Source organism: Barbatula barbatula (assembly GCF_947034865.1).
Source record: "Barbatula barbatula genome assembly, chromosome: 23".
Lineage (NCBI taxonomy): Eukaryota > Metazoa > Chordata > Actinopteri > Cypriniformes > Nemacheilidae > Barbatula > Barbatula barbatula.
In genome coordinates this window covers 10835108-10861319 of record NC_136786.1, presented here as the reverse complement: position 1 = coordinate 10861319, position 26212 = coordinate 10835108, and the positions used below count along the sequence as shown (strand labels likewise).

General features: G+C 39.5%; 2 protein-coding genes across 2 annotated transcripts in view; both read right to left on the bottom strand.

Moving 5' to 3' along the window:
• Positions 1–948: 948 nt before the first annotated feature.
• Positions 949–4566, bottom strand: LOC306912305 (tripartite motif-containing protein 16-like protein). Its single transcript, XM_079488351.1, has 7 exons — positions 4213–4566; positions 4031–4090; positions 3859–3954; positions 3487–3720; positions 3057–3216; positions 2874–2933; positions 949–2386 (listed from the first exon to the last, which is right to left on the bottom strand). The coding sequence occupies exons 1-7, from the start codon at positions 4513–4515 to the stop codon at positions 1857–1859; spliced, it is 1443 nt and encodes a 480-aa protein (XP_079344477.1). The 5' UTR covers positions 4516–4566; the 3' UTR covers positions 949–1856.
• Positions 4567–5842: 1276 nt separating this feature from the next.
• The window catches only part of dnah5l (dynein, axonemal, heavy chain 5 like), a gene marked incomplete at both ends in the record, with an annotated part of 30762 nt that continues 10392 nt past the window's right edge, over positions 5843–26212 (bottom strand). Inside the window, 49 exons of the mRNA XM_079487995.1 lie at positions 5843–6055; positions 6228–6449; positions 6585–6793; positions 6886–7018; positions 7519–7707; positions 7884–8075; positions 8236–8391; positions 8623–8744; positions 9122–9389; positions 9555–9719; positions 10355–10626; positions 10718–11096; positions 11213–11383; positions 11732–11914; positions 12033–12188; positions 12295–12489; positions 12686–12862; positions 13002–13115; positions 13564–13668; positions 13876–14043; positions 14259–14474; positions 14561–14841; positions 14912–15576; positions 15738–15892; positions 15999–16241; positions 16338–16544; positions 16833–17162; positions 17399–17605; positions 17686–17853; positions 17953–18189; positions 18368–18457; positions 18696–19007; positions 19288–19505; positions 19587–19776; positions 19878–20012; positions 20095–20289; positions 20390–20577; positions 22869–23047; positions 23156–23328; positions 23422–23568; positions 23716–23931; positions 24121–24249; positions 24395–24661; positions 24958–25111; positions 25245–25343; positions 25417–25517; positions 25601–25729; positions 25805–25916; positions 25996–26158. Coding sequence (XP_079344121.1) covers positions 5843–6055; positions 6228–6449; positions 6585–6793; positions 6886–7018; positions 7519–7707; positions 7884–8075; positions 8236–8391; positions 8623–8744; positions 9122–9389; positions 9555–9719; positions 10355–10626; positions 10718–11096; positions 11213–11383; positions 11732–11914; positions 12033–12188; positions 12295–12489; positions 12686–12862; positions 13002–13115; positions 13564–13668; positions 13876–14043; positions 14259–14474; positions 14561–14841; positions 14912–15576; positions 15738–15892; positions 15999–16241; positions 16338–16544; positions 16833–17162; positions 17399–17605; positions 17686–17853; positions 17953–18189; positions 18368–18457; positions 18696–19007; positions 19288–19505; positions 19587–19776; positions 19878–20012; positions 20095–20289; positions 20390–20577; positions 22869–23047; positions 23156–23328; positions 23422–23568; positions 23716–23931; positions 24121–24249; positions 24395–24661; positions 24958–25111; positions 25245–25343; positions 25417–25517; positions 25601–25729; positions 25805–25916; positions 25996–26158 — 9695 coding nt within the window. The remainder of the gene's footprint in view (positions 6056–6227; positions 6450–6584; positions 6794–6885; positions 7019–7518; positions 7708–7883; positions 8076–8235; positions 8392–8622; positions 8745–9121; positions 9390–9554; positions 9720–10354; positions 10627–10717; positions 11097–11212; positions 11384–11731; positions 11915–12032; positions 12189–12294; positions 12490–12685; positions 12863–13001; positions 13116–13563; positions 13669–13875; positions 14044–14258; positions 14475–14560; positions 14842–14911; positions 15577–15737; positions 15893–15998; positions 16242–16337; positions 16545–16832; positions 17163–17398; positions 17606–17685; positions 17854–17952; positions 18190–18367; positions 18458–18695; positions 19008–19287; positions 19506–19586; positions 19777–19877; positions 20013–20094; positions 20290–20389; positions 20578–22868; positions 23048–23155; positions 23329–23421; positions 23569–23715; positions 23932–24120; positions 24250–24394; positions 24662–24957; positions 25112–25244; positions 25344–25416; positions 25518–25600; positions 25730–25804; positions 25917–25995; positions 26159–26212) is intronic.

Below are 26212 nucleotides of genomic sequence, written 5' to 3'. Positions count from 1 at the left end.
GTTTTTGCGGCTCATGTTATTGCACATTAAATTGATCCCGCAAGGCGATTTGCACATGTGCTCGTCCGTTTACTGGTATTTGCGACATTTGTTTAACGTCCAAAATCCATGTCTTTGAGCGTTAAACAAGATATTTATTAGATGTTATCTAGTAGATATTATTTACTAGAATAATTTAACTTGTTATATAAACACTGCGTTTGACATTTTTTGTGTTTTTCTTATTTTCCCATGTAAAGCTGCTTTGGAACAATGCACATTGTAAAAAGGGCGATCTAAATACAATTGAATTGAGTTTTTTTAACATTTACATTTCATTTAGTCATTTAGGAGACGGTCTTAAAGTCCCAGTGAAATTGAATTGTTATGTGTATTCTATGGTACTTCCGGCTACAGGACACCCATCATATTGCCGTGAGTATGCAACCAATGTGCATGCATTGAATGATCAACCAATTGAACGAACCATTAATTTCAATAAACAGTCATTACAAAAATATATACATTTAGGGCAAACTTTTTATCTAACATAGATTGACATGTATTATATTAGATTTCCCCACAGCATAACTGCCTCCAGATAAAAAAAACTGATATTTTGTACCGATTAAATTAAGGGCTCTCTAAACCACTAAACGCCCCCCTGGGAGCTTGTGTATCCCATAAAACAGGAATAATGCGCAGACTGCGTCTTGAAGGCATTGCCACAAACGTACTGGATTTTTGTTTTATCTCCATTTTTTTCTCTTTCTTCATGTAATAATATCGGAATGTGGCCTTGTGCCTCTTGACAAATCACAGCCATGCTGATATGGAGCGATATCACACTCAAACTCAAACCATATTGCATTTTTGCAAGTTCTTGCTGAGAAATAATGAGGGTGAGGACGAGGGTGTAAATAAAAAAGAGAGACTGTAAAGGAAACTCACAGAAAATACATTACTCATATTTCCCTGCAGCACTTTCCATTGTTTTTTAATGTTAAGGTGCGCTTGTTTACAGTAGTATAGTGCTCGCGGTGATACTGGTGGAACATGGCTATCAGATTTGAGAACCAGAAAGAACTGTTGTATGATATTTAACATACTGAGATGGTGTTCGGCTGAAAAAAAGAAGTCTTACACACAAGAAGGAAATGAAAGGAGATTTTCAGCATGCTGCATGTTAAAATAATATATACACAGATTTTTCCTTTCATATGTCAAAAATGTATAGGCCCAGTTTCACAGACAAGGCTTAAGGCTAGTCCCAGACTAAAGTGAACTTGTGACCCTTCTTAGCTGAATATACAGTAACTTGCCCAGAAATATCTTAAAATATATCCATTGTTATATTGTTGCCATTGTTTTTGTCCTGAGATGCACATCTGTAAAGTATTTTTCTAAGGCATTTTATAAAAGCGACAAAAATATCTTAATTGAACTAGTCTGGGTTTAAGCTAAGATGTGTCTGTGAAACCGGGCCATTGTGTCAAACCAGTACATTATACACTCGTAAACCATAGAATATAGAATGACAACCGACACTCATTCTGTTTAAAAGCAAAAATAAAAGTACATCTAACAAAACAGAAATAATGAATTAGAATGAAATTCAAAAGGACTCCTGCAATTCATACCTAAAATACAGAAACATCAGAATAAACTCTTAAGCTGTGTTGCTTGTTCCTACATAAAATATATTGGTATAATAGTAACCCTTACACCATCACCACAATAAGATCAATCTAGACTTAAAATATCTAACAATAAATGACATGCAGTGATATGAAGTTCCATTAAAGAGGTTTAAAAAACAAGAGATGGTTAACATCTTACTGTTACTAACCCTGAAGGTCAAAAAATCTCTGTTTCTTCTATTTTATTAGATTACAAAATTTCAATGATGATTTTAAATGGATCCAAAACCCAGGATATAGAGGTTGAGTGAATGTGGTCTGGACTCTGTGGATGAGGGTCATTTTGTCAGAGACGCTGAAGAAGCACAACATTCCTGCTCTGTGATCCACATACACTCCTATTCTACAAGAGCTGGACACTGCAGGGAGATCAGTGTCTTTGCTATTGTGAACAAAGAAGCATCTGGACTCAGAGCAGAACAAACTCCAGGAATGATCATTAAATCCAAACATACACTCAAAGCCCTCTCCCTTCCTGCTAATGCTCTTATATGAGACCGATACACCCACTAAACCGTTCCACTCAACCTCCCAGTAACAGCGTCCACACACACTCTCCTCACACAACACTGTAAACAAATCACTGAATCTGTCCGGATGATCAGGATACTGCTGGACTGTATCGGTGTATGTATCAACACTGTTCTTCTCGGACAGTCGGATGTTTTCATTTACTGTGTTTGGATCCAAAGAGAAAACACTGAAATCTAATAACAAAAAATGCATGATATTTAACGTTTAGTAGTTTATCCATGTTAACATACATACAAACTTCCTTCAGAATGAATGCAATTATTCATTTACATTTACATTTACTCATTTGGCAGACGCTTTTATCCAAAGCGACTTACAAGTAGTTTTTTTACAGTGGCACATTACTGCAGAGCAATCAGGGGTAAGGTGCCTTGCTCAAGGGCCCTTCAGCCATGACCTGCTGGCACTGAGATTAGAACCGGCAAACTTCTGATCACAAGCCCAACACTTTAACCATTAGGCCACAGCTGACCCCAAGACAAGACTAGCTATTTTTGACAAGCTATTTTATTCCAAGACAAGCTATTTTTTCTGCAGTACATAAACAGAAAATATAGAATTATTTGACATTTGTTCAATAATTCGCAATGTAAGTCAACTGTTGATCATAAAGTCTTGACATTTGAGGTGCACCGTATGTACACCATATGGCTCACTTACGCTGTTGGAACTCCTCCTTGTTCCTGGGATTTTTGGGGGCGATGATTTTGATGCAACGTACTGTTAAACAGACATCATTAGTATTCAATAATTATTCATATTCATATAAATTACGCTTTGATATTTGATATTAAATCACACAAGACTTATTACTCAAATAAGTGTTTCATTACTTTACAGTACCTCTTTCATTTATATTTTCAATCTCTTCTTTGCAGAAATCCTCCACTTTTTCTTGCAGTATAGAAACAGATTTTTTCACTTCATCAAAACAGAGCTGAGAACTGACAGTAATGTTGGAAAGAGCTGAAGATCCAGGAGCCACAGACAAACACTTGAAACTCTATAGGATTAAAACAAATAAAGAGAAAATATAAAACACATTGATAACCTAGATATTCCCCCCCATTACTTATGACTGCTTGTTTCTTCAGGCTAGCTTGGGTGACTCATTTGCTAACCTGGTTTAAAATAATAACCATTACCTTTAATTTACAATACATACTGTATACTGTTCCTGTAGTTCACTTGGCAGAGCATTGCGCTCACAAAACAAAGGCAGTTGGTTTGATCCAAGGTTACAATATCTACCGTAGCTTAATGTCAATGTTACCTGCAGGAAATGAATGTGATCATCTGTGTTTAAAAACCGCTTCAGTTCAGCGTCTCTCCTCCTCAGATCATCAATCTCCTGCTCCAGACGCTTCAAGACTCCTTCAGCTCGACTCACTGCAGTCTTTTCCTGATCTCTGATCAGTTGTATCGCCTCAGAGCGTCTTCCCTCAATGGAGCGAATGAGTTCAGTAAAGATCCTCTCAGTGTCCTCCACTGCTGTCTGCGCAGAGCGCTGTTACAACACACATTACAATCGCATCCTAACTGCTGTCACACACAACTGTGACACACACTGAGACTAAAAACTGAACAAACACTTGATTCCTCTCTGGATCTGAAACTTCTCATCCAGCAGATACTCAAAACTCACCTTATGAGAGTCCACAGCCTGTCTCATCTCCTGAAGATCCTGCTCTCTCTCCTGAATTCTCTCGTGAAACTTTCTTTGTGTCTCTAACAACAGCGTCTGTTAAAAACACCAAATAACCACGAATCATTTGTAACCTTGAGTCACTCTTTTAGTTTGTGAGTTCATACAGTACCTGTTTCTGTGTTCTCTCTGTCACAGCTGTCGCAGTGTCGTGGTTTTTGTGTTCATCCATCTTACACAAATAACAAATACATTGCTCATCAGTACGACAGTAGATCTCCATTTTTTTATCATGTTTTCTGCAGATCATTTCTTGCAGTCGTCCTGTGGCATCAATCAGTTTGTGTTTTCTACCTTTAAAATCTCCACATCTCCAGATCCAGCGTAACAATGAGGATCCTGGAGTTTTGTATTCTTCAGTTTTTCCACCATTTCAGCCAGCATGGTGTTTTTACCTAAAACAGGTCTTGGTGTGAAGATTTGTCTGCATTGAGGACAGCTGTAGATTCTCTTCTTATCTTTTTGAATCCAGCACTCTTTAAGGCAGTCCATACAGAAACTGTGTCCACAGGGAATAGCCACTGTATTCTTCAGTAGATCCAGACAGATTGAACAGGTGAACTGATCCTGATCCACTGAAATACTGGATTCTGCCATTTTCCAGAAACACACGGACAGAGAGACAAGTACAAACTGAACAGTTTCAGTTTCTCTTAGCTGGAGAGTTGTTTCCTGGTTACTTTAAAGGCTTGTGCAAAACATGTTTGATTGTCGGGTGTGACAAGATGAAGACCTGCTTCCTTTGTTTAAGATTATGCTGATCAATCTCATAAAAGGTTCCTATACTAAGAACAACAATTTAAGTAAAATTATATTATCAGCATAACAATTTTAAAAGTTTTATAACTATTTCACAATTTCACATGTACTTCTTTTGTGCAGATAGTAGTGTCACTGGAGATCACTAAAATGTGCAAATGATTATAATTCATACAAATTTTCCACATTATGAAACAGATGCAAATTGCCATGACATTGTGACAGTTTATTCCAAATGTTGTGAAGGCATTTGAATAAATACTTACAAATCCATTATATCCATCATATATTATCTCTTTACCTGCGCCAATCTTTCCTCTGCTGTTCCAGACCCACCACAAAACCAACGTGACCTGTATTTGACATTTTTTACATCATAAATATATGAGATATTGCAAAAAAAACAATTCTTAAATATTTATGATGTAAAGTGAATGATTTGCATTCGCAGGCACTTTTATTCAAAGTGACATACAGTGCTTTCAAGCCATACATTTATCAGTGTTCCCTGGATTGAACACATGATCTTTCGTGTTGCTAACACTATAGGGAAACCATCACCAAGACCGTGCTGGCAAAGCTGAAGCTGAAAAAGATGTCTGAAGGTCAGGAAGGAGCAGAGGGGACTACAGAAGGAACAGCACGTGTCACAGTCCCAGCACCTGTTATCATGGCCTACACACAGCCAACAGTGAGAATAGGTTTATATTCTGATAAATTTGTGTGTTTGACATTCAACATGAGCTGCCGATGATGAATGATATAATTTCATTTTATGTTTAGACATTGAACATAAATTGAATTTTGTGTTTAGCTTTTAGAAAAGTTATTAAGTTGAACTATTAAGTTGAAGGCTTTTTTAAAAACATTTTGCACTGAATTGAAAAGATATGAATGGATAAAGAACATTAGTGAATAATATACATTTTGCATTATTATAAGGAAAAAAACCATCATAAACAATTTGACCATAAAGATTTTAAAAGTAAAAGATGGTAAATTACAGTAGATACTGTTGTGTGTCCATTTTATTTCTATAATGAATCAACAACAGTGCCCCCAAAATATAGAACACACAACATCAGTAGCTTTTGGTTTATTATAATTATTTTTGTTATGATCATATTATGTCAATTTGTTTTGTGTTAATTATTTTAACATGGCTTTATTTGCAGTCACAGAGTAAAGCGACTCCTCTCAGGGTCCAGTGGTCTGGATTCTGGCTGCTCCGGAGCAGAAGTGAGAAGATGTAGGTCAGGTCTGTTCTTCTGGGTTTCTTGTACACCGGGCACGAGTACAGATTAATGGACTGAGGCTTCTTGGATTCTGTGCTGCTCACTGCGTAAACATGGACCACTGGCATAGGTGTAAAGAGAACCTGACAACAAGATTAAAAATGTATAATGCTGTTCTAAAAGCGCAGACAACAAGATCGATTAATTCAGACTTTGGATTCATAAGATCATTGCATTATAAACTACAGTTTCACAAATGGTTCAATGATTATAAACCTGAATTTGGTCATAGTCATATAGTCTTTTGTTTTATACCTTTGGAGGTGATTCTATCAGTTTTGTGTTTCTCTTGTCCCACCCAGCACCATCCAGATACAGGCCATATATGTAGACTCCACCCACATCCCCAGGCGGAGGGCCCGAGACATCTTCCTTCATCATACGGGTGACATCGTTGAGTAGGACGACAGTGTCTAAAGCCCATCCTTTATTTAGATTCATTCGCGTGGTCTCCTGACGCATCGCTGTTAAGAATCCCTTCAATACATAACAGACAGTATGATCAGTATGAAGCTGATTCAATATGCACTTTATTAACAAGTAAAAAGAAGTGTAGAAGAGTTGAAATAAAGATAGGTTTAAATTTTGAGTTAGTGGTCATGTTGAACAAACCTGTGGATTGAAAAATCCTGTGAGCCAAAACTGATGAGGTCGACCATTGAATATCCAGTTGTGGAACTGCTGATTCCGCTCCAGGAGTTCAGTGAACCAGAAACCAATGGTGGCAGATTCCCAAGAGATCTTTTGCCAGGACTTTGGTACACGAGCATCATACATGCTGTCCAGAGCATCTCGGAGATCTTCGGACATGATAATGGTCCCTTGGAATTACACAAAAATTGGTTGTGTTACAAAACAAATACAACAGTTTTTGTCATTTTTACTTGTTTGAGTACAAATGTGAAAAACTCACCATCAATGGCCAGTTTAAGGTCAATGAGAGTAAAACGTACACACTTGATGACACGCTGCATTCTGTCAATCTCCTGACGCAGAAATATAGTCATGGGCTGTAATGCACCCATTTTTTGTAGATTATGCTTCACCTGCACAAAGACAAATGTGACCAAATGTGTTCAAATCTAACTTTTTTTTTCAGTACAATCAATGTAATGTGTTCTATAATATATTTTACTCTAGAATTTGGATCTTTAGGGAATTGTATAGTTGTATGTACAGTTATATATATATTTCTTATGTAAAATTAATCTCATATGGCAGCTATTTTTGACAGCGTACAAATGTGACTTTTGTTTTTACCCTTTTCGATTCACGTTCATGATATCTTTTGTGTGTGCACCCAAGAGTCACCGATAAATTCCGATAAAGTAAAGAAATTTTAAAATGTGAAATTTTAGTAAAAAAATACCGAAGACCAGAGGATTTAAAGCAAAGGTTAAAGCAAAGCCTGGTAAAAACATTGCATTTTGCTGGTACCACCATTTTAAAGTACATGAGGATTACTAAATATAATACATGCAAAGTAACACATAAATGTTGGCTTCGAGACAATATTCTATGCAGGTGACCCATAAATCATCTTCACCTCGTGGGGCACATAGTCAGCAGGAAGTTTCTCCAGCATCTCATTTGCCATTCGCTGGACAGTTGCCTCCCTGGTCTCGCCCCCTCCACCACCGCTGTCTTTGGGCTGGATGTTGAGGATGGTGTTCAGGGTTTCATTAGCCATGTTTGTCTGATAAGTGATGTCAGCATTGGGATGGAGGCCAAAAACCTATTAAAAAAATCTTAGATTTTAGATATTCTGTTAACAAAAGCGTTTCCCTTTGTTAAGCTGCCCTTTGTTATTGTCTATCGATCAGAAGAGCAGAAATTAACTGGTGATTTTGTTGATATTGTTAAAGTTTTTTAGAGATTAGCAAAGGGTTAAATAAGAGTATTTGGTGTCACCTCAGGTGTGTCCACCAATGGCAGAATATCGATGTGTGTATGGTAATCCTGTAGTATCTTGGCCTTTGGTATAGTATATCCTTTATAGAAGCAGAACTTCTCTCCAAACATGTTCTCACTGAACCAGATGTTTGCAAATGTATTAAGCAAACGCTTGTCCATGTCATCTGTGACCCGTCCACCATACTGCACCTACACAACCAGGATAAACAAAAAATAAACTGATTTTAATCAGCTTGTCAAATCAATGACATAATGGATTCAGTTAGATCTGCGTAGTTAACATAAATCACTGGATTCATATAAACACTGTAAAGACCATTTCATATAAAAAGATACATCCACACTGTACCTCTCCAAGCATGTACCGCAGGCAGTTCCAGTTCACCCCTATCTTAACATCCACCTCATCAAGGTGATTGAGCACAAACTGAATGCTTGAGGTGAAATCAGCCTGGTTGAACTCGTAGGGAATATTCCAGCCAAGTGGACCGAATTTGCGTCTTTCCTTTTGGGAAGATAAAAGATTGTTGTTTTTGCCAAAATAACAATGCTGCTTGTTCAATGCATTATACTGATTAATGGTTTTGGCCATTTGTAAACTAATGTTTAGTAACAGTCTGCTGCTGTATGGTTTACATACAATTCTAGAAATCATGAAAATGTTTATGTAAATCATTCCATTTAAAAGCACTATAAGCGTTGATAAGCATTTACTGTGATGCGTTCATCAGCTGACCTGGACTGTGGTGTGAAGGAAGGCCACGGCGTAAAGCAGAGGTCTCCACTGGGGCATGTTGGTGATCTCCAGCTGTTCCTGAGTCACAGTGTTATATGTGCGCTTGAGTCCGGCCTTCACCCCTGCACCACAGTACCCACCATTTACATAATAATGATCAAACTTTTCATGCTTAGCCTTTCAATCCTTATTTTGCTTCTCATAATGATATGTTCGTGTTGACCTTATCTAATGTCTAATGCTATTACAACACTAGAATACTTGATTCTGATTGGCTAGTTGAGACATTCCATGCTAAACTAACAACAAATGATGATCTAGTCATCTTCGAGTCATCTTGGCCAGTGCCGATATTACACATACATTTCTTGTACGACCAATTAAGATAAATACGTGATGAATAGGACGGAATGTAAAACTCTGGACTAAGTATAAAGAAAGTTATTTTTATTTTATTTTAAAATCTGTTATAAAACAGGATATTATTTGGTTGACACACCTTGTGGAGGCTCATTGGTGAATTTAATGGAAGACTGCAGGAAGTTAATAGGAAACCTAGGGTGAACTTCTGTGGTCACCCATAACCTGAAGCTGTCATGGATGTTCTCTGCGTTGGTGACCGTCTCTAAAAGTTCATCCAGGAAGTCCAACCCTAGATGGCAGTTCTGCAGAAGCAACCAGCCTCCATCAGACATGCTCAGAGCCAAAAGCCGTCGTGCATGCACTTCCTGTCCCTGACCCATAGAGATGGGTCTGCAAGGAATACCCTAGAAACCAACAAGACTAACGAAGTTAAAAGTGCTTAAATCTCAAGAAAAAATGAATGCGTAACTTGGATTTTAAAAAGGTCACAAAATAGATACAGGAATACTAATAAATAATAATGCTCAATGAAATGGCATAATAATAGAAAAAGAAAGAGTTTTTTGCACCTTTGATTTGGAGAGTCTCTCTATGTTCTCAGTGGGATCAGATCCCATAGAGAGAAAGCAGACCAGAGGTGTTCTGTTCTCACTCTCAAAGCACATGGACTCCATATCCAGAATCACTCCCTCGGCATACTTTATTCCCATTGATTCAGCAATGTACTTTCTTGCCTGTCAAAAGTACAAAATAAAGGTTTTATTTTATAAATTAAATTCAACACTTCATTGTTTGGAAAAGCGGCAACCTCTAAACTTCATAACATTGTATTACAGGGGAAATAAAATAAACTTCCCAGTATTTGTCTTAAAAGTTCTATGAATATAAGGGGTGTAACACTATTATCAATATCGTGTTAACGCAATAGCAAAATTGTCTCAGTATTATCGTGGTCACATGACTGTATGAAACAATATGGGCCTAACGTAGACAATGTTTGAAAAAATTATAGATGTTACCTTTGGCAAGGTTCATCTGGTGGTGCAATTATTTTATTTTATAAAAGGGATATTTAGGTAATTTGACCCATCCCATACTATGACTCATACTGTTGCTCCATTAAGCAACAGTTATGATTCGAGGATAAAGAAACGAGGATGCTTACAGCAAGTTTCCAAGTCGTCATTTTAAATACTGCAATAAATATTGTACCGTGGGCTTTACATGGAGGTATTATCGTACAGTGAGATTTTGATATTGACACATCCCTATTAAATATTCAGTCGTATTATACCTAAACTCATGTGTGAGGTCAGAGGTCACACAGCATTAACTACAGACATACACCGGCATGCTAACAAAAATTTACCTGTGCAATGGTGCGATCGGGACACCAGCTGCGTATGAGCAGTAGTTTGTGAAACGCGTCCAACTGACTCTCGTACCCATCAGGCAACGGGGCCTCCTCTGGGTCCGCTTCATCAAACCAGCTCTTCCAGGCCCGGTCGTTGCGGGTCACTTGCGTTACCAGAGCGGTGAAGGGAGGCAGCTTGGAGAGTTGCACCAGGTTCAGCCACGTTATGTCCAGGATCCAGCGCTTTGGTTTGGGTTCGACTGAGTTGAGATCCAGAGAAGCTCCACCTGAAAAGACGATTGTCGATTTAGTGAACAAAATTAATTCTGCATTTTTCAGAAAGTGAATTGCATTCTAATGCCAGGAAATTATCCAAACCTTTAATAAATGTCTGGAACTCAGTGTGAGAAATAGTTTTGGCCTGTAGGTCTATCTTCAAGGCCAAGAGCAGCGTAAATAGGAACCTGTGGTTTTCGTAGAGTCCCCGAGCTGTGTATTGAAACACTTCAAAGCTGAGGTACTCCATGATGTGGTTCAGTCTAGTAGCTGTAATCTGAGACTTTGGTGACTTTTCCATCGACATGTCAAAGATGCCCAGGAACTGACGGAGTGAGGTTTGGTACATGATATTGACCAGACTCATCTCCACGATCAGGAAATAGAGGATGCTCCCCCTGGTGGCCACTGGACGGTACTCCTCTCGTGCCAAGTTTATTCTAATTTCAGTGTCTGCAGCCACTCTTAGCTTTTCACTCACCTAAAGGAGGTGATTTAAATCGTCAAACCCATTTAATGCTTTAACAGTAAAAAATAGAACATAAATCAATAAATTTACATTTTTAATAAACAAGTCATTGTAATTGAAGGTAGTACCTCTTCTGCTGTGGTCTTGGTGACCCTGAGTACCTCGATAAGAGACTCATCCTCCACCAGAGAGCCCTGAGTGCTTGTTAATCTACACAGAAGATTATTCTCCAGCTCCTGCATCTTTCTCTTGTTTGATGTCACTTCCTCCAAAAGCTTCACACGTTCGGCCTCCATTTCCTTGAATGAAAAACATTTTGTCAAATACTTTACGGATACGCTAAGTTTTTTTTTGCAACTAAGTTAAGTTATTCTGCAACACAAAATGGCACTTGCTAAGAAAAACCTCACAGGAAATGCTAGTACATGGTAGGTAAAGCATCTTTGGGGAGTACCAATGTTTATGCTACATATACACTCATGATACCACAAATCATGTGACTTGTGCTGTCAATAAGCAAGCACTTACTTTATCAACCACTGTTCTTCTACTTAAAGCTCATTTGATAAAAGTCAAGTTAAACACATTTTTAAACATTTCTTGAAATTGTTGAGTTCACACTTCTGAACACTCAATGTCAGAATTACCTTTTTCTCTGTGAGAATGACCCGGCCGAGTAACTGGTCCTCCAAGCCCTTTATAGTGACAGTAAAATCCACCACGCCTGCTTTCGCGCTGATCTCAGGACTGTATGCAGGGTTGGCAAGTTTAGTGGTGATGTAGAGTGTAAAGTCCTTCATTACATCCACCTCCTTGTCTCCAACTTTAACCTAAAGAAACATAACAACAATTTTAGTTTGCTCTAGGAGAAACGAAAGTATAAAGCCAAGGACTCTTCAAACTTTACATGAGTCATATACTGTACAATCAGATAGTCACTTGACCTACTTTAAAAGTTTTTCCAGTTTTAATGAAGTTCTTCTCCAGAATGTTATCCAGCACTGGATCAAGCTCTTCTCCAACATCTTCAATGAGCAGAGGTCTGCCCTGAGATAGACAATCCTCCAGGTGAGTTCGGAAATATTTGTGGTTTAGAGATGTCACCTGGAAGCAAAAAAGTATAAACACTCCTAAAAAAGTTTATATATTTATATATAATCTCAATAATGTCTTGGACCAATAAATAGTGTTATATACTGGTGATGAAAACCTGTAGGTTATTTTCCTTTTCACGTTTCATGATCCAGATCTTGCCCTGACCCTGTGGATCGATGAGCAGAGGATATCGAGACGCTTTGGTTACGATGATGCCGTTTTGGATGGATAGGTCATCGTTGGGAAGCCCCTGCAGGTTCCACTCTCCTATAGTGGCATTATCCACCAGCATACTGATCAAATTCAGGTTCTGTGGGAGAAAACATTCCGAATTTTACAGAACGGATTGATCAATCTATCGATAAATAACAAATTATTTTTACATATTTTTCTACAAAGTTGCCTACATTTAGCAAAAATTGGCCTTAATGGGACAAGACACTGAAAAACTATGAGATCAAATACATTAATCCAGCATATGTCTATACACAGAAAAGCAGTCAGACCTCACTGTAAGGGATGTGGCAGGTATTCATCTCTTTCTTCCACTCTTGCACGAGAAGGTTGCGATACTCTTGATTGAAAGGCCCAGAGTATGACAGAAATCCAGTGGCTAGTAACACATCCCCCACCAGATCTTTTATTTGTCTCTGGAACTGAGAACTGCTCTCTGTCCAGCGGACCTGACACACAGATATGGATTTACAGTTTCAAATAACACAATGTATGTGTAACATAAGATAAAATTAACATTTCAAGTAAAAGGTCAAAGAGCTCTTATAATTAGCCGAAAGCCTTAAATTATGCAGAACACTTGCAAACCTTTTCTCCGCCAAGTCCGTCGATAAGGGCCACAGCATTGGACATCTTCCTCCGACATGCCTCTGCATCGTTCTGCAAGTCCATTTTCTCCTGCATGGCTGCATCATACATCGCCTGCACAAATGCACATGCATAACACAGAGTTCCATAAGAAAGAGGTCTCAGTGATTTATAGAAATCCTTTCTCATTTATGTCTCGGCAAAATAACTATCATTTACCCAAATCTAGAATACAATATACACTTAAAAAATGCTGTGCAATTTCAACCCAGCATTATGTCAAACAACTAAACAAAGGTTAATTCATAACCCAATGCTTGGGTGTGTCCATTTTTGACTCTGGGTTGAAAATAATCCAAATTTTTTTCTATTAGTCTCACTTGTTTCTATTATAAATAAACAATATTACACAATTGAGAACTCTTACATCTCCTGAACTACAAAAGAGTAACATCTGAAAAATGTACATTTTACTCTAAGGTCATAAAGTTCATTGAAGTAAAATCATTCTGTTCCTGTATTAAAATCGTTTAAAGTTAAATGTTGTTCACAGTTGTCTCACCTGTGCTTCGTCCAGCTCCTTCTGCTTCATGTCAAGCTGTTCCTGAGCTTTTGCTAGTTCTTGTTGAGCTACCGCCAGACGAGCCTCCTGGAGCTTTAGGTTAGCCTATCATACACACATTCACAAAAACAAATCCATACAGATGTGAAACTTAAACTTTTGTGGTACACTTAGTTCAGAAGCACAAGGTTCCTGTGATCTCCCAGTGTGCTTATCATCTTTTATCATATAAAAAAGCACTATAGACATAAAATTTACTCTTGTGTTCCACAGAAGAAAAAAAGTCAGAAATGCTAGTGATTCTGATGTCACCTTGAGGGGAAGAACTTCTTTATTAATGCTAAAGAACTCCACCATGGCTATAGTCCAGGAACACAGTCCTGCAACATTCCCACAAATCCTTTTGGCTGATTCCAGGTTATAATCTTCCATTTGCAGATATGGAGTGAGAAGATCAACCTTCTCCTCAGTGATAGTGTCCTTCAACAAAAAATATTTAAGCAAAATTCAGAATTCAGAAAAACATGACTAGAGACCCTGTGACAGTTCAGGGCAGAAGTCTACATTAACAATACATAAACAATATGATAAGGGGGGTTTCTGCTTGCTTGAAAAAGTTTCATGAAGTGTGATGTGTTGTCACTGATAAAGTGAGTCACTGATAAAGTGACCTAAAGTGAGATTTGCTGTCTCACCTTGTTGAAGGACAACAGTTGACCGAGGAACCCAGGGTTGTTCATCAGTTTAAGAGCTTCAGACCATGAGGGCTTCATGCAGGGTCTCTCGGGGTCCATGGTGACAGGATCTACCCGTCTCTCAAACAGTATGAGCACACAGTCCATTATTCTCATGATGAGATGAGGAGGTTTTCCCAGTTTACGCACAGTAGCAATGTCGGCTGGCTTTAATGTCTAGAAATCACAAATGGAATTAGGCTTATTAGATGAAAACATGAAAAAAATCCTCTTGTGTTTTATGCCAGTTAGTAGAGCCACACCTGCAGCGCGGCCTCTGCAGCTTCTAATGCTGGTTTGGCCGCCTCCAGTTTCGATTTGGCCACCTTCTTTTCTTCTTCTATCTCATCGACGATTGCCTGGGCCTTGTCTTTCACCTTCTGTACCTGAGCCTTCACCTTTTCTGCAGCCGTCGCTTTGCTAGTGACCTCCTTCAGGACTTCATCTGCTTTGACTGAGGCCACGGCCAACACCTTTTCCTTCTCTCTCAGCTCCACACGCAGCTGGTTCACTGACTGCTCAGCTTCCATAAGTCGGTTGAGACCTACAGAAAAGATTGAATTCACATTAACACGTTTTTTTTGTCAATAAACCTAAAAGTCATAATTGCAAACCTGTGTTCATGCGTTCCGCCAGCATCCCCACATGCTCAATTTTCTCTGAGTAAATCGTCTGGTATCCTTTAATAAACGTCAGGTAGGATTTTGGCGTCACGTAGGTCTGACGTCTATAGCGCTGAAAGTATTCGGTACAGATCTCAGTCACCATATCCTGGATCGTTCCCATCGTTTCCACGACGCTCCTCTTCACCTCGTCTGAACATCGGAGAGAGTAGTCGGACAAGAAATGCTCAGCTACGGCCACCAGAGCATCTCGCGGCCATCGCTGAAACCAGTCCACAGTGCAGCCGGAGATGAGCCCAGGGAACTTCAGGGCTCTTGAGCGCAGTTTCTCACCAACCGGAGAGAAGCAAAGAGCCACATGGAGGTTGCTGCGCACCCTGGACAGGAAGTAGTTGTAGAGGTTGTCGATGGTGGGTGGGCAGCGTGGGAAGTCTCTCTTCATGGCAGGAATGAGACTTTGGGTGATCTCGTCCACCTCGTCCCGAGGAAACAGGTTTGAAACTTCTCCGGAAGCCAGCACGTTGTTCAGGTACTCAAGAAAGGCTTCGTCCTTGATGTCAGTGTCGGTGAAGATGAAGGTCACGCCCTTTCCTTCCAAACCTGCAATTCTGTACAGGGCTTTGAGGTCCTCGATTAGATTACTCACATTGTAAGTTCTGTACAAAAAATGGTGCGTGACATTGTCAAAATGTTTTGAAATTGAATAATTAAATTACTTGAGCTGCACAATAAAAAAAGAACCTCAGAAATACAGGGAGACGGGGTCAGCACTTTACCTCAGGAAGCCATACAACAATTCAAACCTCAATATTCTCACCGTGTCAGTATTATTTGGAAGCTCTGGTATCCAGCTATGAAGGATGCAAGTCGAGTGAGAGACTGTTTCCCAGAACCCCCCACTCCAACCAGTAGAGCATTACCCCGAGGGGTCCGGATTATCCGAGAGATCTTCATTAGGTGGATCATTGCATCCTGCAAGGTTTTAAATCATTTCAGTTGGTTATACAACCAGCATCTTGATCTGATTCTGGAGTAGAATATTACCCTAACATTTTCTTTGAGAAAGTTTAAGACTAACCTCAAAGAAGACCAGGTTCATGGGTGCTCCTCTGATGGTATCGTTGTACTGTTGTTGAAACATAGACAGGCGCTCTGATAGTGTCTTGAAGGAAGGAATGGGCTCATAGATCTTCGGTGTCTCTGTTTCTGTGTCTTCAGGTTCATCCCCTGTCAGCTCAGGAGCATCCCTCAGAAAGTCCACAAAATACTCTTCCCATGGCCCACGCTCCAAAAGACCAGGACCATGATCCTCTACTATGATCTGAAGAGTGCAGAACAGTAAAGACACTAGTGATTAATACGTTTAAAAAGAGAATCTGAAAATATTCTATTCTATGTTATGATTTAGTTGACACACCTTCTGTAGAATGTCATTAAAAATGTCTTTGTCCTTCTGTTCGATGAAGCGATCGGCAATGACCCGCAAGCACTCGTGCTGGACGAGAGAGGCCAGCAGCTGAGAAGTCTGACACACTTCTGATCCCACAGTCAGAATGCCCTGCCAGATTCTACTCAAGTCACGCAAGTTGAAAATGTAGTGGAACTTTGCTGGGGACGGAAGCATCTGAAAACAATCATGATAAAGTATTACTGTAAAATTGTTTAGATTTTATGTGATTACAGTCAATGTATGCTTAATTTACTTTAAGCTTTTTGTTTTTATATGCTGTTTGTAAAATGAAATAAAACATGCATTTATGCTGTAGATTTCTTCATTTTGTACCATACATGTCGTATTATGATGAGGTATGTGCATTCTCTTAGAGCTAAACCCATGACCTCACTGTTTTTAAGACCATGCTCTTCAATTTAAGGCAAATACTTGAACTTTATTTTGTCGCTAGACCAGTACCTTAGCTTTGACCGCCTGCCACACTCTTCTGGTGGTTGGTACCAGAGATGCAGCCAGCGAGTACACCTCCTCCGAGAAACCTCTTTCTGCGCAGAAATAACCACTGGCCAGCGTGTGAAAGATTTTGTCAATGGAGGAGTTGGAGGGTAGAGTGCAGTTAAACACACAGAACTTGCGTTTGAGTCGCTGAGGGATGTCATTGCGACCACCGCCTGGATGGATCATAGCAGCCACCAGATGCAGGTCAATGATGCTGATGAATTCCCCAGGCCGCTCCAGGCTGTAGAAACCTCCCTGCTCCATCAACTGACGAACAATCTCATTTGTGATCTGAGAGATGAACAAAATACATTTTAAAACAACAAAAGCTATATAAATTTTTATATAGTGGCCAAAATGACAGGAACTAATAAAAAAAACATGGATTTATCTAATACTGAGTGGTGTATACAATGTTAATGTACTCTTTCGCACAATGTAAAATTCTCATTAGAATGGAAATGTCTGAGTCTCCAAATACAATCTGATCCATTTCCTACACATCTGCAATGTAAAAGAGAGTTGACCTGATCGCCCCACTCATTGATAACCGGCATGTTGATGTCATCGATGAAAACGGTCATCTTTTTTCCTGATGGAGGTCCATAAGTAGTGCCCACACGTTTGTCTATGTAACTCTCTATGGTCTGCTGGAACATGCCAGGCAGGGTGGCAGAAGAGAAGTTTAGAGTTTTACTCAGATGTGTTTCCGGGTCATATTTGCTGGTATAGCCCTGTGGAGGTTTTAATCAAAATAGTTAATTACGTTTTATTTAAACAAATTTAATCATTAATTATTTAAAATGCAACAAACCTTTATCATGACAGTCTTGGCTGTTCCCTGTTCACCAGTGAGCAGGACTGCTTTGCCTTGTTTCATTATGGTTTGCATCAGGAAGTCGGTTCGCATGTTGTCGACATTGGGTACAAGAATGGAGGCGTAGTCAGGAACCATGTCCTTGGGGTAGTGATACTCTGGCACCTAATGATGACATCACAATTAAAGTAGTATGACTATGCCTCATTTAAAGCAAACATGTGGACCAATATTTGATTGCCAGTCAAAAACATTTTATTTTACCCTTTTGGACCAGAGATCCCATTCTCCAGTCTCATTGACCATAAACTCAAAGATTGTCAGATCTCCTTGCGCACTGGGCAGATCTAGGCTGGCTGAGTGCTGCTTGAGGAACGTCTCCATCTTGGCTCGATCATCCAGTTCCAGCAAAGCACCAACAGACCACATGACAGCAAACATGAAAAGGCGATTAATGTGAGACGCTTTCAGAAGCTTTTCCTCAACAGCTGGCAGAAGACCCTGTGATTTTAGCAGGAGCAGATCAGTAAACTGAACACAGAATCACTGATTGACAATTTACAAACAGAAAACTTCATGGCACACATTTATACTGTAAGCCATTATACTGTTAACAGCCCATTTACAACAATGATCTATTTGTCTAAGGATAATATACTGTAGCTTTAGGTGAGTTTACCTGTAACAGATCAATGGTCTGCTTGATGTACATACACTCCAAAAGCTGCATTTTAGGTGAAACCGCAGTGGTGATGAAATTCATTAAATCCTGTGAAAAATGCAGATGTTAAGCATGTTCAAGCAGAAAATAAGTATGTGAATATAAAAGGGTTTTTTATATTCACGAAACACTCGACTGCACAGCTAGAATAAAACTAATCATCGCATTGATTTCCTTTTTGAAAAATTGACTTTTTTAATTCAGTCAGATTGCAGCGCAACACAATATTCCTGTCACATGAATGATTCTACAAATCAATAAGCATCATGCAGAGGCCACATGTCACCTGATAGACAGAGTTGAAAGAGGCCAAAAGAATATCAGCTTGTGTTATTGGAATCTTCTGCAGCCAGGCCTGCAGGATGGGCTGCCAATTCAGAACAGATGAGCTCATGAAGACCATGCCGTTGCGGGACACGGTGGCCGGAGATGCGTTGTCTATGTTGTGCGTCTCAAAGACCACCTTGCAATTGGGGGCCATTGGGATACGGTCTCCATTGGCCAGGGTGAGAGTCTTGTTGTCATCTAAGACTGAGTTGAGATTTTCGATCCAGATGGCGTCAACTGGACCGTCAAGAACGATCCACAAGTGTTCCCCCTGAGAAAAAGTTACCTCTGTGAATTTCAATCTGACAGGATTTCTAAGTACAAGTAAATCTCACAAATGTCACAGAGTTGAAGTTTGGAATGTAGTGAAATGTTAAACTATTTGCATGACCTTGCATTTTCGGTCTGCAGCATTCACATTTGTATCAATGAAAGTCAATGGAACAAAGAGTCTAGTGTGACCGCATCATTTCCTATTAAACTGTTGTATTAAAATAAAGCAGGTTTATTGCAGAAAATGACAAGTTGCTTGTTGACACATAACATCTCACCTTCTTGGCTTTTAAAGTTTTCCTCCACAGCGTAGAGAAAATTCCATCTGTCCAGTCATTTGTGGCTACATCCAATGTGCCAAACATCTGGGAGGCTGTGATGGCTTTCGGGTTCATTCGCATTTCTTTGTGAGGATTTCCGCAGTCAGTCATGGCCTTCATTAAAGTGTGGACACATGTTGTCTTTCCTGTTCCACTGGGACCAAGAACCATCATACCTGCACAAACAGAATAAACAGATGGCATTAATCTGTGGGCAAGGAGCTATAGTATATGACAAATACAGATGTTTTTTTTACCATGTCTCACTCGTTGGGTCTCATAGAGTTGAACAAGTTTGAGGATCCATGGAGGATGAGCGATTAGCTTGGCATCTTTGGCCTGTTTGCTGATAGCAGCTTCTAGCTCAGGATAACCTGCATTATCCAGACTGATGCCTGGGAACAGATCATTGATAAGGCTCATGAAGAGCGGCTCATCCTCATCTACCTGCATGAAGGAATCAGCGGGAAGAGAGATGGTCAACATAGCATTGACCCTTATTATCCTGCTTGATGACACTATTCCACATTAGGATTAATCCAAGTCACCAGTTTGGAGAGGTTCATGTCACGGAGGACTCTCATGACCACAGTCTTCTCCGCCTCGGTTGGGTTGGATCTCTTAACTGCTCCAAGAGTCCTCAAAACAGACAAGATGTTTCTCAGACCGAAGTCATAGTGAACCTGTTGAGCAGCATTAGCAATATAAATATTATTGTAACTAATTTTTTATATGTTGTGTATAATATAAATGCATTTTGGTCACCTGTTTAGAAAGCTGTTCCTCACAAAGTTTGTAAAGCGTGTAAAACTTGCGGCTGAGAACTTGATTATCGCGAAAGCCAGCGCTGGCCAGTTTTACTCTTATGATGATGGCTCGGTCAGGCACCATCATAGCCACCGTACGGAACTGAATTTTTAAGTTCTCGGGCAGTTCCTGGCGGCCGGCATACCCTGGGTTCTGTGGTATAAAAAACACGATAAGCAACAATTTATAGTCAATATTTGGATGTCACTGGTTGAAAATGTTTTTGGAGAAAGAATTGTGTTTTATTCTTTACCATGGTAAGGAAGATGCCAAATTCTTTGTCCATCTCTACAACATCTCCATCTGTGAATATGAACTGAGGTTTCTTGTTTTTCTTACACTGCAGGACAATATAGATTTGTTGCGCGGCCACAGACAGCACAGGCAGCTCAATGCGGTTGAACTCATCAAAACAGCCCCATGCACCAGACTGGGCTAATCCTGTTTGACAAACATTAGAAACATTAAGATTGCAAAAGGTCAAAATGATATACTACATTACATACACAATAGGGTGCATAAAAGATATACAACCTGAATTCCGGAGTAAAAAATTTAATAAAATGAAAATTAAAGGAATTTCAAATCACATGAGCCATTATTTTATTCACAGTCGAACATAGATAACATCGCAAGTGTTTAAACTGAGAAATTGTACACTTTTATCCATTTAAAATGTAATGCCTGCTACAGGTCTGAAAAAAGTTGGGACGGGGGCATGATTACCATGGTGTAGCATCTCCTTTTCTTTTCAAAACAGTTTGAAGACATCTGGGCATTGAGGCTATGAGTTGCTGGAGTTTTGGTGTTGGAATTTTGGTCCAGATGCTGAAGAGTTTGCGGTCGTCTTTGACATATTTTCGTTCTCTATAGGTGAAAGATTTGGACTACAGGCAGGCCAATTCAGTACCCGGACTCTTCTACGATGAAGCCAGGCTGTTGTAATAGCCGCAGTATGTGGTTTTGCATTGTCCTGGGGAAGTATACAAGGCCTTCTCTGATATGTCTCTCATATGTTGCTCTAAAACAGTGGTTCTTAACCTGGGTTCGATCGAACCCCAGGGGTTCGGTGAGTAAGTCTCAGGGGTTCGGCGGAGGTCAAGACACACACCCGACTCATATGATTCGTGATGACACGCCCCGATTGGCCATCATTGGCTGCAGGTGATCACGCATCATCACTTGGCCTATCTGTGCTGCAGGGAATTTGGTGCGCCCAGTAGTCGACTTGTGACTGTCGTGATGGTACGTCGTGTGATTTCTTTCTTAATATTTTAATCCCTTCATACTAACTATGTCGAGCAAAAAAAGAATTTGGTTGGACAAATATGTACAATATGGATTCACATGTATAACGGAACGTGATGGGAGTCAGCGTCCTAACTGCATGATTTGCAATGCCAAGTTGAGCAATTCTAGTCTAGCACCGGCAAAACAAAGAGAACACTTCCTTAAGCTGCATGGAGATGCTAAATATTTTAATGGTTTTGTTCTTTAAAACACAGTGATGTTGATGCACGGTTCATTTTGTGCACCAGTAAAATATATACCCAAGTTTGAATTTGAAAAAAATCTAATTTTATTTTTCCAATTAAGAAGGGTTCGGTGAATGTGCATATGAAACTGGTGGGGTTCAGTACCTCCAACAAGGATAAGAACCACTACTCTAAAACCTTCATATACCTTTCAGCATTCACAGAGTCTTCCAAAACATGCAAGATGCCCATACCTTATGCACTTATGCCCCCCCCCCATACCGTCAGAGATGCTGGCTTTTGAACTGAACGCTGATAACACGCTGGAAGTTCTCCCTCCTCTTTAGCCCGGAGGACACGGTGTCAGTGATTTCCAACAAGAATGTCAAATTTGGACTTTATTCCACTTTGAAATAGTCTATTTTAAATGAGCCTTGGCCCCAGGGCACCACGGCGCTTCTGGACCATGTTCACATATGGCTTCCTTTTTGCATGATAGAGCTTTGGTTGGCATCTGCTGATGCCATGGCGGTTTGTGTTTATCGACATTGGTTTCTGTAAGTTTTCCTGAGCCAATTTAGTTATTGAATTGACATAATCATGCTGATGAGTGTTGTCTGAGGGCCCGAAGACCACGGGCATCCAATAAAGGTCTCTGGCCTTGTCCCTTACGTACAGAGATTTCTCCAGTTTCTCTGAATCTTTTGATGATGTTATGCACTGTAGATGATGAGATTTGCAAAGCCTTTGCAATTTGACATTGAGGAACATTGTTTTAAAAATATTCCACAATCTTTTTATGCAGTCTATCACAGATTGGAGAGCATCTGCCCATCTTTACTTCTTAGAGACTCTGCTTCTCTAAGACATCCCCTTTATAGCTGTTCATGTTACAGAACTGATATTAATTAACTTAGTCACTAGATGTACTCCCAGCTGAAACTTTCAATACTGCTTGTTTTTTTGTCATTTGTTGCCCCCGTCCCAACTTTTTTGAGACCTGTAGCAGGCATTTCATTTTAAATGAGCTAATTTATTGGATAAAAGTGTAAAAATTTCTCAGTTTAAACATTAGCTATGGTATATATGTTATTTTGTGAATAAAATATTGAATTTGAAATTCCTTAAGTTTTCTTTTTTTCAAATATAAAATACGTCCCAACGTTTCCCGAATTCGGGTTGTACTTTGTAATACATGTAAACAAATAAACAAAGATGTCAATATTTCAGAAAGATTAGTTTAGCAATCCACTCCACCTTTATAGATGCGGCCAAGTCCTCTGAAGTCCATCTGGTCTGAGCAATTGAAAACAACAACGTATTTACCCAAACAGCGGCCCATGTCTTTGGTAGTTTCCGTTTTTCCTGTCCCAGCAGGGCCAGCGGGAGCCCCTCCCATACTCATCCCCAAAGCCTGGGCCAATGTGATATAACATCTGCAAGAGACCAAGCAAAAATCTAGCTAAAACATTGCGAGCATCTATTTCATCTCACTATAGTTCCTAACTAAATCTAAGAATGTGTCAAGCTGCTTCTACGATCACCTATCAGTAAGAGGTGTTATAACCAGACGGTCAGTGCAGCCTAGATATTCATTACAGTAATTAAACTCCACATCTGTAATCTGGATCACACATCTGTCGGTGTCTTCAACAAAGTAGAAGCGAGATTGTTTTTGCCATTCAAAGTCCAAGGGTGAGCGAATGTTCATTTGTACCTTTGAAGAGGAGATACAGAAACTTGAGTCAGAAGTGCAATACGTTTAAAAGCATCTGTTAGCAACAAAATTGGACTATAAACTGTACATTACCAGTTCATCAAAAATATCCTTCTGGTGAACATGTATGGTGATAAGCGTCTCATATTTGGTTCTGTCCATCTTGGTCAAATCGTGAGTGGTCATGTCTATGAGTTCATTCAACAGATCCAGGAACTTTTTATTAGTAGCTTGCATTACCTGTAAAGGGACAAAAAAATACTCCACAGATCTGTCAATATGAGTTGAGGAATTTTTTCTTCTTGTTAAACCATGATATGCAAGGACATCCTAGTTAATCATGAAATTTCTAATATTGGAAAATCACTTTTTCCACCAAGTTTGAACCTTTTTGTCCATCTTGCTAAGGCTGAGTGCTTCCTCAGCATCTCTGGTCCAGATAAATTGTATGCCCAGCAGTCCCACCTGAGCGGGGAACATGGACTGGAACTCCACCAGTTTAAAACCCTGGTCATTGATAGACATGTGGGCCTGTCGGATGATGTTGTGAATGGTCTTCTTCACACCATTCAAAAGCAGACTAAGCCATTCTTCTACATTACCCTGTGATTAACACATAATTTATCTTTCAATATGATAATCTTTTCATTATCAACAGTTTTACAAAAAAGTTACGGATGAATGATTTATAAACATTTATTTAGTTTTTGTTCAAGTTACTCTCGGTTTTATCTTTACGTAACCCATTCATTGGTTAAAATGAATTTTTAAGCATTAAAATCAATAATTTACCTGGGCAATGATTGGTTCGCTCAGAGGCACAGTTTCCCCTTCCTGTGACTGAAAGCTAAGAATCTGGTCATAGTTTTTCTCATGAAACACAACTCTGTTGACGTTATCGAACAGGCTCAACAGGTGAACCTTAAAAGACAAAGACAACCAAGAAATGAAGCATGTTGTTTTTCTTATAAATTGAAAAATCAAACATAATTGTTTTACAGGTTGGATTAGTAAATACGGTATTACATTGGGATTAAAATCTCATTGTTAAACATGAGCCAGGCACCTGTATGGTATGAGAGTCAGAGGCTTGACCCAGAATCTCTAGCAGCACTGGATCAGAGACGAAAAAGAACCGCGGGAAGGCGAGACGTTTATTTTCCAGGTACCCGCTCAGAGATTTCTGACACACTTCCAGTTGTTCCAGCAGGTGCGGAAGTAGCTGTTGAAGTGTCTCGTCTCCGACGCAGCACTGAACCACACCTGGAATCTCATGCGCTCGTTGCATTATCCTCTGCCAGGTCTTATCAATGTTCTGAAAGCGCTTCGCCTCCTGTGGATTTTTTTTAAGAAGTAATATATAGTAATAGCAATTTAGAAATTTTTAAATCGTACATTAGAAATACTATTTAACTGGATTTTAACAACTGGACCATGCAATATCTGCATGCTAAATATAATATGGCTTATTAAAAAGCATTTTAAAATACATTTGATTTGCTTTTGTGCTTCATATTAGTAGTGCTATTGGTATGATATGTAAATGAGAGCATCCCTCAGTCCCTTTGCAGACAGCAGACAGCCAATCAGCTCATTGGGTTTTGGAACATGTTGTTAGATTTATGTTACCTGAGGCAATTGTTTGGCAATGTCTCCACCCACAAATACAGCCTCCAGGTACAGCCACAGGTTCTGTACCGTCAGCCACCTCTCAATCACCTCTGAACTGTTGGACAGCTTCTGCACCCACTGCTGGATGGTGGGCTTAAACGGAGCGTTGTATCTAAAACACGAGTTTTAACGCCAATAGCCACATTTACAAAATGGCATATTTGGAACAGTTACTTAGATAAAATGTACTTCTTAAATGTATCTTTCAACTGTTCAACAATTATTGGATATAATTATGAATTTACCTGTTACTCATTAGGGACCCAAGGACCATAAGACTGTCCTCCATTAATGCAACTTTCTCAGTGGTGTCCGACCCTTTGAGCAGCAGCTCTCCCCGATTCCTGAGAGGACACATTTCAGTCAATTTTTATGACAAATGTATACAATCAAATCAAATTGAAAATCTTCAATGACCTGAACGAGGCAAAAGTGAACTGGTGGCTGCTCCATTCATTCACCACATCTTTGAGTTTGGCCTCAATGTCACGTTCTTTCACCGCGCTGATACACACATCCTGATACCAAGAGATTCGTTACATAGCCTTTTAAGAAACAAATCTGGAACTGTACTTTATATAACAGATTTGCTGCACAATACCTCGATATCCTCTTTTTGTTTCAGCAGAGGTGCTTCCATGACATTGCGAAGACTGAAATTCCCAGATTCCACATCAAAGGTGTGGCCTGTAATATCAGCCAAGCGCTGCCAGTGTCGGGACATCATTGCCTAGTGTTGAAAACATATGTTAGAGCACAGTTTACACGCCTGTTTGTGATGTCAAAGAACTGAGGCTGACTTAACCTTATTGGCCATCATGTACAGTAGAGGACAGGTCTCATTAAAGTCATCAATTTTCCTCTTTAGGTCATTGAATGCTTGCCATTCCTTCAGGGCTGAGGGTAGCTTACGGATCCTTGAAGAGTTTTCAGGTATACAAGATTTGTGAACTTTTAAGACAACCAAGTTAAGTTAAAAACTGGAATTAAACATACCTGTTCTGCAAATCCAAGAGTTCATTATTTATCTTTTCTATGTTGAGGTCGGCCCATAAAATATCATAATATCCAGAAACGCTCTCAATGACAGAATTGTACAGGCTGTAAAGCTTGGTGAGAAGAGTGAGCTCTCGTTTGATTCTGTGAAGATCTGGATAATCTAAAAAGCGAAAAAAATTAAAGAATGAAAAGACAACACAATGTTTTACCAATT

Coding starts and splice junctions, on each gene's coding strand:
- LOC306912305 (XM_079488351.1), bottom strand. CDS start 4,515: ATGGCAGAATCCAGTATTTCAGTGGATCAGGATCAGTTCACCTGTTCA. Junction 3,217..3,486: donor ATCACATTCATTTCCTGCAG/GTAACATTGACA, acceptor TTAATCCTATAG/AGTTTCAAGTGTTTGTCTGT. Junction 2,934..3,056: donor TGAAAATATAAATGAAAGAG/GTACTGTAAAGT, acceptor TCTGTTTAACAG/TACGTTGCATCAAAATCATC.